Consider the following 13,922-nt stretch of genomic DNA (forward strand, 5'->3'; position numbering starts at 1 on the left):
ATGGGATGGCTTCTTCAATAATAAGTGATTCATCATTGTCTTGTTGGAGGGACAATAGTGAACCACACAAAGCATGCTTTCAAAGTTTGTGAAATTTCAAAGTCAAGAATTTCGAGTTTTGACGACGACGTGAATAGATAGAACAATTTTGAATGAACCATGAAGTGTTTGTTTGACTGTCAAATGTTGGAGGGAGTTGTTGTGTGGTTCAGAATCGTGTTTTGGACGCACGTGATGCTTTTGTTTTTTTTGTTAAATGAATGAAAATAAGACCGATTCTGCGATTTTAATGTAGTAATCATCCTTATGGATTTGAGAATGAAGAATTGAACAGTGGTTTGGAAGTGAACAATCGCAACGAACTTGATTTTAGAAAAGTGGTTGAACGCGGAAATGAAGGAAGTGACAAGTGGCAGAAGGAAACAGGATGCTTTGAAAGTAGCATTAGCTTTTGGTGTTCGAAAAATGGAACTGACATGCCAAGTCCGTGACTGAATCTCTTGCTTCATGTCATTAACGCGCAATATTTATTCCGAGGGTGACCGAGGTCAATGGCAAGTGACAGTCCATTCATTGAATGTAGTTCATTCCATTGTTTAAGCTCCTCACAGATGAGACAATCCATTATTTTCAAACGTTACCCTAGTTATTGTTATAATTCTTCTCAAAACCTTCAAAAGTCCCAACATCCATTCGACCTTATCACCGTTCGAAGAGAAATTCACTTTTTAGGAGATTGTCCAAAAACACAATTTCTAACATTTTGCTATTCTCCTTTTCAAAAGGGTTCTTCTCGCTCGACGTCTTCTGGATCATGATTCTCAACCACACGCTTAAAAGTCGCTTGAAAGAAGCCTCGAAACATCAACTTTTGTCCATGTCGATTCAACCACTCCACAACAGCAAGAGAAATTTCTCTCCAAAGGAATGTCCCTCCTTCTCACCACCACCATCCTCATCATCATTATCAACAACAACAACAACAAATGCAACAGCCACTCGCGATGCATTTATTGAGGATCATCTTCCTCGATTTCATCAGCATCAACAAGATGAAGTCTTCTCGAGTGAGAATGAAAATCCATTCCGAATTGATCGAGTGGAGGTGGAACCTTCTCAACATGCACAAGAGAGTCCTTACAGACAAACATCACAAATTTCGAATGAGGCAGATGACACGAATGATTTGAAAACAATTTCGAGCTCGTCACCTCCTCCGCCAGTGAACTTGGAGTTTTCCTCTGGTCATCTACAGGATGCAGCAGTTCCAAGTTCCGAGTGGTCGTTTCCATCTTTGAATCGGCAACCAAAAAGTCCTTCGAATGAGGATCTTCAGGATGAGGTAGAAGGAAGGAACACAAAATCATCTCCTGTGACGATTCGACCACCAAAGGAACAAGATAAATCACAACAACAACAGCACTCTCAACAAATTCCAAAAAAAATAGTTTCTGAAGGTCCGTCACAACCACAAGCAACTTCCGTGAAACAGCGATTGATCAAATATATTAAGGAAAAAACGCCATTTCTGGCCCATACGACGACTGAGGATGGTGAAAAAAACAAGACCATTGGATGGTACGTTGAATATTATGCAAATTTTGTGACAAGTTCAATTTCTTTAAATGTGGATGAAATAGGGAAACTTCACAAGACACAACTTTTCCAAAATTATCAAAAATTATAAGTCCCTTCTTACCGGGTTCTTCATCGAGTCGACATATATCTCATCGAAAACAAAAAATTTCAGGATCATGGTGGAACTGCATTCACGGAATCTTTAAATTCTCAACACTGGCATTACTATATATGGAAATTGTTTATATCGTTATCTTTTTAGTGTCACTTATTCACAGCACCCAAAATGAAGGATTTTTTGCTGGTGGAAATGCTTTAAATGTTCTGTGGCTCAGTATTGCTTTTTTGATTTTAAATACCTTATTTATTTGGGACGGTTTTGGAGATGTGTTCATGACCTATTGTTTTTATGTGTGTTGTCGAAAAATGTATTTGAATCGAATGGAAAGAAGAGAATCCCTTACGTATTCAAGAAAATATTCAATAACTTCTCCGCAACCAATATTGAAAAATCAAACTCAAAACTCTTCTTCACAATTTCAAAATTCATCTGCACAACCACGAGTTCAGATTCAACAAGTTCCATCCTCCGATTCACGACCACATACCATTCACTATTATTCTCCCTTCATGTATTACGAATGGAAATTGGTAGGATTCATTGTCATATGCATCACCTTAATCGCTTGTTTCATTTTAATTTTCATCATTTTTGTCTGTGATGCTTTTTTGGGAAATGATCGAGTGTCCGGTTGGTTTGCTTGTTGCTTTTTCATTTCCATTTTAGCTTTCTTTTTCATTTCAATGCATGAATACATAATAGCTCGACACAACAACAAGTACGTTCTCCAAAAATTAGCTCATCATCATCAATTGGTGGCAAAATGGGATTTTTGGACCCTTGTGAAATTTTCAGTGAAATTTTTGTGCATGATTTTGATGTGGTTGGTTTTGTTTGGTTTGCTTCTTCTTTTGGCCATGCAGTCTGTTTTCACTGCGAAAACTCTCTCCTATTCATTGCAGAGTGGAGGAGCAGCCACCATGGTCACGATCAAACCTCCAAAAAGTTCTCGTTTTCAACTTCATTTGTATTGCGAAGGGCGGCAAGAAAGTGATGATATTGTCTTGTTGGATGCCGATGTGGGAATTGCATGTCCAAAATGTTACTATCACGATTTCATGTCACTGTTGGCTCAGAATAATATTCGTGTGTGTGTCTTGGAAAGAGGTGGATATGGTTTTTCCAATTCGGGTCCATTTCCACGAAATTTGGGAAATGTCACAGCCTCAGAAGTGGGTTCCTTAATGAAGGACAATTTTTTGGGTCAACCGGTGGTCATGATTTCACATTCGAGCGCCACTTTTACCACTCGAACTCTATTGCATTATTATCCTAAATTATTGCGAGGTGTAATTCTGTTACATCCTGCTCATGAGCAACAAGAGGAAATGGCCGTGAAAATGAAAATTATTGAATCGAATAGGAGACAATATTTTGTGAATCAATTGAATTCTCTGAGATATGTGACGGCCTTGGGATTGACACAGCTTTTCCCTTCTCTAATAGGGCAATTGAATTCGCATCAGGAAGGACTCTATGCACGATATTATTTAGGAGGTGTGAAATCCTATGTCTTGTCGTTTCCAATGTTTTCTCAAGAACCTAATTCGAATATTTCTATTCAATATGCTTCAATCTTACATCTCACCAATTATGTGGATGCATGTTGGAGTGAAACGTTTGAAATGCCTTCCGTATTTGAGCACATGAAAATTTTGAGAAGAGAAATGAAAGATGGCAGGTTCTTCGAAAAATATGAATCTATGAACAGAATGATGTATAATGGAACAAGATCCATTCGACATTATCCAATTCCACTGATTATTTTGACCTCTCGTTTTCTCATGAATGGTACTTGTGAAGAGAATGGAATTTTTCCTCAACAAAACATCGTCCATTCCAACTCGTCCCAACAAAACGTCCGTTCCAATTCTGAGTCATCGAACTTGGAAAAATTGTGCACACATTGGAAAGAACATCAACCACTGTATGCTAAACTCTATCATGAAATGCATCGGGATTTGTTTCATTATTATTCATCTTCGAAAACCAAATGGGAATTTGTAGAGGCCGATTATGACATGGCGTTGACACGACCATCTCTGTTGATGCCTTATGTGAAGCAAGTTTTGGAACAATCAAAAATCACATAAAAGATATCGTCGAATAGACAAGTCGTGATAACCCCAATTAGCTCCATATTGTTATTTCTTTTTTTTTCGATTGGATGTTTTTCTTGACGAGTTGGAAGACTTTTTCTTTTTCTTTGGTGCGTAATCTTCTTCCTCTTCTTCATCATAGTCGCCATCATCATCTTCGTCGTTTGATTCTTCTTCAAAAACATATTCTTCCTCCTCCTTTTTTCTTTTCTTTGAATGTTTCTTCTCTTCAACCATAATGATCTCTGGAATGTCATTATTCGACATCACGGAATATAATTTTATCATTTCTTTCACCTCATCAAGCAGTGTTGGATAAGAGGTTTTCCAATCTTGGCTTTTCACAAGCTGATCGGATAAGTGTATCATCTGAAGAATGGAAAGTCCTTTGAACTTGTCTTTGTTTTTCACAACATCCAATCCTCTATTGATTAAATACTTCAATCCTGCCATTACATCTTTGACTTTTTGTCCATTTCTCCATTTTGTGATATTCTCTTCTGTTAATCTTTTATGATTTATGTTTTCATGCAGATTCGTCCATAAAGATGCAGCTAGAGCGTGACCAATATTGTATCCTAAACGAGATGAGAGAATATAATGAACCGGTAGTACATTAGCTCTGTAAAAATGTTCAATGTCACCTTTCCAATTTTCTGTTAAGATATTAATCACTGGATGTATATAAGTCTCATCAAACTCATCATTGTCAAAATCATCCCACATGGACATGTCAATTAAAAACCTTTGCGCATGCACCTCTCTTGGAATTTCATTCTCAATGGAGTGTCTTTTCAACAAGAAAATGTAATTTGGATCGTCATATTCAATCAGATCTATGAATTGCAACCAATCTGGACAAGATTCCTTTGCGTAATAAAAATCAAAATCATCTTTGTTCTGAATGAATGTTTCCAACAGGTAATACATGATCGAGTCAATGTCTTGTTCCTCTTCCATACTTTGATGCGTTATAAAGGTAATCTTTGTAATAGAATAAGGAGCAACTATTGCATCACTGCCATCTGTTGTTGTTCTTTCTTTTGACAGCTCGAGCCCAATTTTTCTCCATTCAATGTTCTCCCATCGATTTTTGTTTCGATAGCTAGCTGGTTCACACAAAGCAAAGACGACATGCTGTAAATTCACAAAATATTTGCACAGCAAATAAATTAATTCATTGCTAATTCGAATCGAAGGAAGAGTGATTTGAAGGACATGTTGACCAATACCAAATTTGTTAAAGCTGTCCAAAAAAGAGTGAAAGTAAGTATGTGAGTTTCGTTTGATTATGATGTTGCGATCAATAACAATGAAATCATCATTGGATTCCATGATGATCTCTGTTGGTGTGGCTTCATCATCCTGCTCTGGTTTACTCTCACTTGTATTTTCCTCATCATATCTGGATTTCTTTTGAAATTTCTTTCTTTCTTTCTCTTCTTCTTCTTGAACGGCAACATCTTCTCTCACAACTGCCAGCAAGGGAGTCAACATGTTGATTCCGAAATGTAAATGCTTGAATAATGATGGACCTTGTTCTTCCAATACCGTGATCAGACTCTGTTGCCATGATTTACAAACTCTCTGGTATAAAAACAAGGTTGGAAGAGGAGGCAAATATTCACTACAAATCATCTTGATGATGTCTGCATGAATTTCCAATAATGGGACAGTAGTCACTGGGTCAGACATTTTTTCTGGAATTTGAACAAATTACAATTCAGCTCAAAATTGTGAACGAGTATAGACAACACGAAATTTGGGGCGTTTTTGAACGGAACTCTGTTAAAGGAATGAATTCAAGATAACCGATGGCTACGGCCATATCACGATGAATGCACCTCATCCCGTCCGATTTGAGAAGTTAAGCATCGTCGAGCTGCATCAGTACTGAGGTTGGAGACAACTTGGGAACCTGTAGTGCTGTAGCCTTTTTACTTATTTTTTTTGTGCTCGCACTTTCAGAACTTTTTAACTCCCTTACTCGAGTAATCAAGGAGGACCATTGATTATTCATATGACCCTCCTGTCACAATGAGTCCGCTTCAAGAGAACGAGTTGTACAAGAAGACATTGATCCATTCTTGCAACAAAAAGCCGAGTTCCAACTCTCAAAAAAAGAGCTCTTCTCTCAGCCAACCAATATTTGTGTTGCTCTTGCAAATTAATTAATCGAAATGAGAAGAATCCTCCAAAAACAACAACAAGAACATCAACACTGGTATGACTGGTCCTCGATGAGTAATGCTAGGTCATCCTCTCTTTGTATGAAAAGGATGATCCAATCGAAAAGACTTTTGATGATAATTAGCATTGCTTTTGTGGTGTTCATGATGATGAACAATTCCGATTCGTATGTCGAACACCACTTGATCCATGCATTCGAATTGTTCTTGTGGCACAGATCGGAGAACCACGACCACAACAAGAATCACCAACCAAACTCATTCAAAGTGTCACCCACTTCCATGAAGAGCAATCGTCATTCGCAACAACAACCACTCCACTTCATGAACAACCAGAACACTTCAAACAATTCCAACTCCTCTCCAATGTCATTCTGCACCACTCCCAGTTGTATCATTCCTCTCGTCTTGGTTCCGTGTGGTCTTTTATTCATCTTTTGTCATTCCCATTTTGGCTTATTTGGCTCATTTCACAGTTGTCCATTCTCAAGACGGTTGTTGTTGTTATTTCAAAATGTTGGATGTGTTGGATCGAAAGATGAATTTGTTGTTGTCTTCTCGTCCTCCTCCTTCTTCTTCTCATCATGAAGAAGGAATGACAATACAACAAGAAGGAAATGTTGAAAGTATGAGTGGCAATGGTGGCAATGGTGAAAGGTCAGATGAAACGGATCAAAAAACGTCACCTCATGATGAACATGCTGCTGTAGTGTATTATGAACGAAAAAGAATGAGTCATGATGATGATGCTGTTGCTACTACTCATAAGTGTTTAGAAGAATAGGAGGATTAGATACACTAATATTATGTTAGCCTTACTTGACAATATTTTACATGGATGACAGGAGCATGACAAGTGTTCTTCTCAGCGTAAGAACCATCATCAATTAGTTGATGATCTTTGGAAATCATGACTTTGGAGCATATGCGCGGAAAGACCAATGACATGTCGTTTGTAAAAAAATCAATTGATTGAGAAAACGGATTATTTATTCTGCGAAGCATGGATCACAACATTAAAATTCCATCTTACTCTCAACACAAATCTCTCATGGTGACTTTGTTTTCATTCTCAACAATTCAAATCTTCTGACATCTTCTCCAACTTTTAAAGAATGAACAACAAGAAGGATGCAAGAATGACAACAAATCCCAATAAAGAAACTTTCAACGAGGAAGCATTGGAACGAGGATAATTATTCACAAGTAAATTTTTTGAATAAGAATACGAACTGAGTCCAATCTTCAGTTCTGCCTTCATGGTGACATATAAAGTGCTCGAAGTAGAAATGGACATGGAAAAACTTGCAACTCCATTCTGGAGAGTCACAAAAGAAGGTCCTCGAACAGTGACACCAGAGCCTTCGACACTCAAAGTCACAACATAGCCAGACAATGTGGAAACTTTTCCAGAAAAGTCATACGCAGTGACCGTTCCAATGAATTGAGAACCACTATCGACGGCTGAACTTGAAGTGTCAAGTTGGATCATACTCACTGATTGTTGTTCTTCAGCATGGATCATGTGGAATAATTGTTGTTGTGAACCACACACACATAGAATGACTAACAGAAGCCCCAGGTATGCAGAATATAAAATTTTGGCCATTTCGGAAATGTCAGAAGAGAATTCTTGCTGTCGACTCTGGTTGTTGTTTTTTTTGAATGCCAGAAATGAAGACGACAGAGTTTGGCCTTTAAATGTTTGCCAATCCATTAGAATTGAGAACATTCTTTTGATTGGAGATCAGAATTCTGAACTCGTCAATAATATTTGATGTGAATTCCCAACTCGGTAATTGGAGCTTGTCTTTCATTCCATTTTTGGAATCACTCTCGCTTCAACCGAACAAGAATGTCATTAGGAAACCAATAGACCTTGATCCATGTAGTGGAAAGACATGGAGAAATCAGAAAACTGTAGTTACAGAACACTGTCCTGGCTTGTCGTTGTATTGGTGTATAGTGGTTCTGAATTCACTGGAAATGTCACTGTTTAGTTTTAGTTGAGACGGTTCGCTACTAATTGTTGTCTAGAATTTTTTAGGCATGTCTAAACTTACACTCGGGTTGAGTTTACAATGATACAAATGATTGGAGATCAGAATTCTGAACTCGTCAACTATTTACGAGGTGCATCCAGTTCACCAAAACAGGTCTTGAATGTGAACCTTTGACAACATTTCTTTTATTGACAGTATTGACTCTTTTCAAAACTGTTTCTCTTCTTTGAGGAAATCCACAATCATCAACGCGTGAATGATAGTCATATTGGATCTATAAGAATGCATTAAAAAGAATCAGGATTCCTCAGGTTATAGTCATGAAATATATATCTTACAAGAAATCACACTGTGTAAAGCAAATGATATGTTTTATTTCAACTTTTTAAAGAACGAACAACAAGAAAGACACCAACATGACAACAAAACCTAAAAAAGAAACTTTCAATGAAGAAGCACTGGAACGAGGACAGGCTGTTGTACAGACGGCACTTCCACTGCAGCGGTCAGCCGATAGGTTTTTCACTTGAATAGTGCTTCCACTCCTTGTAATTGAGTAAGATTCGAAGCCAAGAATTGCAGAAAGAGAATTATCGGAATTCATACCTCCAATGTAGAGGGAAATGAAGGTAGCTCCACATCCTCTACCTTTCAAATTCGATTGTATTTTCACTAAATTCAAACCTTCACGAGTGACTGTCACTTGCCCATCCAAACAACAACAAGTGGTTAGATCACAACCTGATTGAATTGTCCATTGACCGACCCAATAATCTGTGTAGTCCTTATTTCCTCCAACACTGTTATTCACTCTTACAGTTTTTGAATCGGTGTAAAGACTGCCTTGAAACGTTAAGCCTGCAAACAAAATGACATCTGAAGTAATTGGAGAAGAAAGGATGACGGAAAAAGAGGCAACTCCATTTTGGAGATCGAGACTAGAAGGTCCTGTATAAGTAACTCCAGTATTTTGGAGTCCCAAAGCCACCTTTCCAGACACTTGAGAAACTTGTCCAGAATTGTCATAAACAACAACTTTTCCAGACAAGGAAGAACCACTGTCGACTGTTGTACTCGTAAGGACAATTTTGATTGAACCCACTGCAGCTTGTTGTTCTTCAGCATGGACCATGTGGACTTGTTGTTGTTGTTGTTGAACACAAAAACAGAAAATGAAAATAAGGAAGGCAAAATAAAAAATTTTTGACATGGTTGACAAGCAATAAGGGATGAAGAGAGAATTGTTGTTGTCAAAAGTGGTAGGTTTTTTTTGAATGACAACACCGACACAAACGAAAGAGTATGGATTTTAAAGAGAGGCTATTGTCAGAAAATTTCCGAGAAAGGTTTACAATGCAACCAATTTTTTTGATTGGAGATCAGAATTCTGAACTCGTCAACAATTTTTGATGTGAATTCCAGACTGGCTGATTTCTATTACTTCCGTAGATTGATAGCCTTGGAAAGCTTTGCGAAAATTTGTTGAATAGAGTCCTAATTCTTACTTTGGATGGCGATGAATGGATAAAGTATAAAACACATTACCAATCGAACCATGTACGTTGGAGGGTGCAAGCCTGGGCACCCAGTTGAATGATCATCAGCAAGCTCGAGCGAACGGAATAACAACGAGGGATGGAAAAGAACCAAATTCTGAAACCACACTTCCAAACATGGTGCTACTGTCAGGTTGTCATCATGAAAATTATGGACCTGTGATGGATATTGATTGGAAATTTACAATGCAACTTAAATTGTAGGAATCCTTTTGTAAAAATTTTCGAATTTTAACAGGATGAACAAACAATCAACAATAATTGTTAACGATTTACAACTTCATTTGTACAGATGTTTTCTTTAAAATCAAAGACTTCAAGAAAGACGAGTCATCGTCCATTCATAAACGAGGAGGGTTGGAGTGAGGAAATAGCAACATCCAAGTACAGCGAAATCTTCTTTTACATCAATGATTCCATAAAATTGTGGACATGCAAAACAAATTACTCTGTAAGCAATTGGAGATTCAAAATAAATTGCTTTTGTCAGTAGAATGAGTCGTCATCGTGTGAGTGTTTGATATTACGGAACGATGCTTATTCCACAAATTAAGACAACTCTGAGGAAAGAGCTCTTTGGTCTATCCACATCTATTAATTATTAATAATTTATTAGGAATGACAGAATTTAAAGGATTTAGGAATCTAGACGGGAGTGATGATGGTTGATGATCGTGCCTCAACGAAAATAATGACAGCTGTTTTTTTAGGAGAAAAACAATTAGAGTCACTTTTTGTAATTCATTTCATCACCAGTTCTGACACCAATCCGAATATCAACAGACTTCAAGTTTCACTTTCCTTTCTTAAAAAAAGTAGATCTAAGGATGTGAAATACATCATTAAGAAGATACAAGTTCATGAACAAAAAACATTTGATCGTAATTGAAAAACATTTCCAAAGTCATCAGAGAGTCAAGTGATTCGTTCTGCATCAGAGTTATAATACTACAAAGGGATTGTTTGTCATTCCACTTTGCAACCCCCTCATTTGCCACAATACTACCCAAATAAACTTGAAACGTCAACTGTCAAGTCACCTCACGCAAATGTCTAATTAATTCAGCGCTCTCTATCTCCCGAGTTGTCAGCATCCGAAAAAAAAAATATCAACACGCACACACGAACAATACAACCGCAATGAACACTCACATCCACAGAGGTCTCATCCTCTTCCTCGTGTTGAGTGTCTTGTCCGTTGCTGTCGTCTTGCTCTCCACCTCCACTGAAGCTCGTCGTTTTCGAGGTGGTTTCATTAAACGAGCAATCGCAGCCGTAAGACATCATGCTCAACCTGTACATCATCCACACGTTCATCATGTTCCTAAACATCATCGCCATATTCGAGCCATTGTGGATGGAATTGTTAAATTGGGACGTCGTAAACATGGAAGAAGAAGAGTTGTTGATGAACTTCCACCTAAAGAACAAGTTCCTGTTCCAGCGACAACCATGAAGAAATGTCAATCCATTGGTGATCCTCATTACACTGATTTCAAAGGACAATATTATGATTTCTATGGAGTGGGTGACTACATTTTGGCTTCTTCCATGGATGGAGATTTTGTGGTTCACTCTCGAACTGGAAGATGGGGAAGTGTCAGTGTCAACACTGCTTTCGCTGTCAAAGTCAATAATAGAAATACCATCGAGTACGATATTGAGAGTAATACTTTTTATGTGAATGGTCAACCAGCTGAAGTTAAACAAGGTGAAGAATTCACATTTGGTTCAGGAGCTGTCGCTAAGAGAACTTCTGACAACTCAATGACTGTCTCTGCTAAGAATGGTGCTCATTTGATTGCCACTTGGTACAGAAATCCATCATGGAAGTCTTCGTTAGGATCTTTCGGTCACATTTCATTGGTTGTTGAAGCTCCTTCGAATTTGGAATTCGATGCAGGTTTGTGTGTCGATAAGAGTTACATGAAGCAAACTGCTACTGGAATTTTACACAATCACATCGAAAGAAAGATTGAACGTTCTCATAAACCAAAGAAACCAACCAGAGAAGAAGTTAAAGCTGCCATGAAAGTCTGTCATAAGGCTGGATTGAAGGGTAAGAAACATCCATTGGCTCTGAGAGCTTGTGTCTCTGATCAAGTTCAAACTGGATCCAAAGTTGGTAAATCCATTGCAAAGGTCATTAAACAAGTCGAGAAGGTTGCTGACAAGAAGAAGAAGAAATGGGCTCGTCAAGTCGATAAGAAAAATGAACAAAAGGGTATTCCAGTGGTGAAGCCAAAGAGATCATTCGCTCTTCAAAAGTGTCAATCCATTGGTGATCCTCATTACACTGATTTCAAAGGACAATATTATGATTTCTATGGAGTGGGTGACTACATTTTGGCTTCTTCCATGGATGGAGATTTTGTGGTTCACTCTCGAACTGGAAGATGGGGAAGTGTCAGTGTCAACACTGCTTTCGCTGTCAAGGTCAATAATCTCAACACCATTGAATACAATATCGAGACCAACAGTTTCTATGTGAATGGCAAGAAGAGTGAAGTTCCAATCGGAGAAGATGTCACTTTGGGTGACAATGCTGTTGCTAAGAGAACTTCTGAAAACTCCATGAGAGTCTCTGCTAAGAATGGTGCTCATTTGATTGCCACTTGGTACAGAAATCCATCATGGAAGTCTTCGTTAGGATCTTTCGGTCACATTTCATTGGTTGTTGAAGCTCCTCGTGATGTTCTTTTCAATGCTGGTTTGTGTGTCGATAAGAGTTACATGAAAGAAAGTGCTACTGGTTTGTTGCATGATCATATCGAAAGAAAGATTGAACGTTCACAAAAGCCAAAGAAGCCAACCAAGAAACAAGTTCGAAAGGCACTCAAGGTTTGCTACAAGGCTGGATTGAAGGGTAAGAAACATCCATTGGCTCTGAGAGCTTGTGTCTCTGATCAAGTTCAAACTGGATCCAAAGTTGGTAAATCCATTGCAAAGGTCATTAAACAAGTGGAGAGAGCTTTCGATCGAAAGGTGAAGAAGTGGGCTCGTAAGGCCAAGAAGGCTCAACAACGAAGAAAGGAGAAACGTCAAGCTCGTAAGGCTGCTCGTAAACAAAAACGTCAACAACGTCGTGCTGCCAGACGTCAAGCTCGTAAGGCTGCTCGTAAGCAAAAACGCCAAGCTCGTAAGCAACGTCGTTCTTCCTCCTCCAAGAGAAGATCTCAAAGAAGACAAAGACCAAGTCGTTCAAGAAACAGCAGAGCCAAGAAGAGAGCTCAACGAAGAGCCCGTCGTATCCAACGAAGAGCTGCTCGTGAAGCTGCCCGTAAAGCTCGTCGTGCTGCCAAGAGAAGAGCTAGACGTGCCCGTCGTGCTGCCAGACGTCAAGCTCGTCGTGCTGCTCGTAAACAACGTCAATTACGCAAGCAAAGACGTACTGCTCGTAAACAAAGAAGTCAAAAGAGAAGAACTGCTACTCGTAAACAAAGAAATCAAAAGAGAAGAGTTTCCCGAAAGCAACGTCAAGCTCGTAAACAAAAACGACAAGCCCGAAAGGCTGCTCGTAAACAAAAGCGTTTGTTGAAGAAGTTAGCTAAGAAGGCAAAGAGAATTGCTCGTCGTAATCGCAAGTTAGCTAAGAAGGCCAAGAAGATGGCTCGAAAGGTCGCTCGTCGTGCTGCTCGTCGTGCTCGTCGTAACATTCAAAGAAGAAAGAGAGCTTTGATTAAGAAGCTTCGTCGAAAACTTGCTAGCAGAAAGTTGAAGAAAGCTGCTCGTAAGGCTGCTCGTCGTGCTCGTAAACTTGCTCGTAAGGCCAGAAAGTTGTTCAAACGTGCCTTGAAGAAGGGAACTCGTAGAGCCATTGCTAAAGCCAAGTGTTCAAGAAGAGTCGCCAGAAAGGCCCGTCGCTTAGCAAGAAAACTCTCCAAAAAGCTTGCAAAGAGACAACGAAAGGTCAAGAAGCAAATCAAGAAGATTAAGAAAGCTGCTAAGAAGGCTATGAAGAAGGCAGTCAAGAAGGTTGCAAAGACTGCCAAGAAGAGATATTTGAGAAGAATTGCTTTCAGAAGAAAGATGAACAAGCAAGTCGCTCGTGCTGCCTCCACTGTGGTTCAACGAAGAACTGTGAGAAAGATTAAGCAATTGTTGAGAAAGGCTGCTGCCATTCGTAAAAGATTTGGAAATAAGTTCAATCCAAGAAAACACTTGCCAAAGAAACTCTTGTTGTTGATTAAGAAGTTGAAGCTCTCATTGAAGTGTGCAGTGAGAAGAAAGAAGGGACCTAAGGTCACCACACTCGGTAAGAAATTGGTCAAGAACTTGATCCGTGTTGCTAGATGTAGCAGAAAATAAATTATTATAATAATAGACTCGATTATTTTCAAATGGCAATACATTCACATATATCGACAAAGATCTTT

The 13,922-nt window shown here is 38.7% G+C and overlaps 5 protein-coding genes across 5 annotated transcripts; 2 read left to right on the top strand and 3 right to left on the bottom strand.

The window, feature by feature from the left end:
* Window positions 1-877: 877 nt before the first annotated feature.
* Window positions 878-3,792, top strand: FDP41_006108 (uncharacterized protein; the record flags this gene model as incomplete). The annotated part of the gene is made up of 2 exons (XM_044709707.1): window positions 878-1,578; window positions 1,641-3,792. 2 exons carry the CDS (start codon window positions 878-880, stop codon window positions 3,790-3,792), a joined length of 2,853 nt encoding a protein of 950 aa, XP_044559347.1.
* Window positions 3,793-3,843: 51 nt separating this feature from the next.
* On the bottom strand, window positions 3,844-5,493 carry FDP41_006109 (uncharacterized protein; the record flags this gene model as incomplete). The annotated part of the gene is made up of 1 exon (XM_044709708.1): window positions 3,844-5,493. The coding sequence occupies one exon, from the start codon at window positions 5,491-5,493 to the stop codon at window positions 3,844-3,846; it is 1,650 nt and encodes a 549-aa protein (XP_044559348.1).
* A 1,602-nt stretch (window positions 5,494-7,095) lies between these two features.
* Window positions 7,096-7,719, bottom strand: FDP41_006110 (uncharacterized protein; the record flags this gene model as incomplete). The annotated part of the gene is made up of 1 exon (XM_044709710.1): window positions 7,096-7,719. One exon carries the CDS (start codon window positions 7,717-7,719, stop codon window positions 7,096-7,098), a length of 624 nt encoding a protein of 207 aa, XP_044559349.1.
* Window positions 7,720-8,375: 656 nt separating this feature from the next.
* Window positions 8,376-9,122, bottom strand: FDP41_006111 (uncharacterized protein; the record flags this gene model as incomplete). Its single annotated transcript, XM_044709711.1, has 1 exon — window positions 8,376-9,122. One exon carries the CDS (start codon window positions 9,120-9,122, stop codon window positions 8,376-8,378), a length of 747 nt encoding a protein of 248 aa, XP_044559350.1.
* Window positions 9,123-10,686: 1,564 nt separating this feature from the next.
* Window positions 10,687-13,854, top strand: FDP41_006112 (uncharacterized protein; the record flags this gene model as incomplete). Its single annotated transcript, XM_044709712.1, has 1 exon — window positions 10,687-13,854. The coding sequence occupies one exon, from the start codon at window positions 10,687-10,689 to the stop codon at window positions 13,852-13,854; it is 3,168 nt and encodes a 1,055-aa protein (XP_044559351.1).
* Window positions 13,855-13,922: the final 68 nt, after the last annotated feature.

Source organism: Naegleria fowleri, assembly GCF_008403515.1.
Source record: "Naegleria fowleri strain ATCC 30894 chromosome Unknown tig51, whole genome shotgun sequence".
NCBI lineage: Eukaryota > Heterolobosea > Eutetramitea > Acrasida > Naegleriidae > Naegleria > Naegleria fowleri.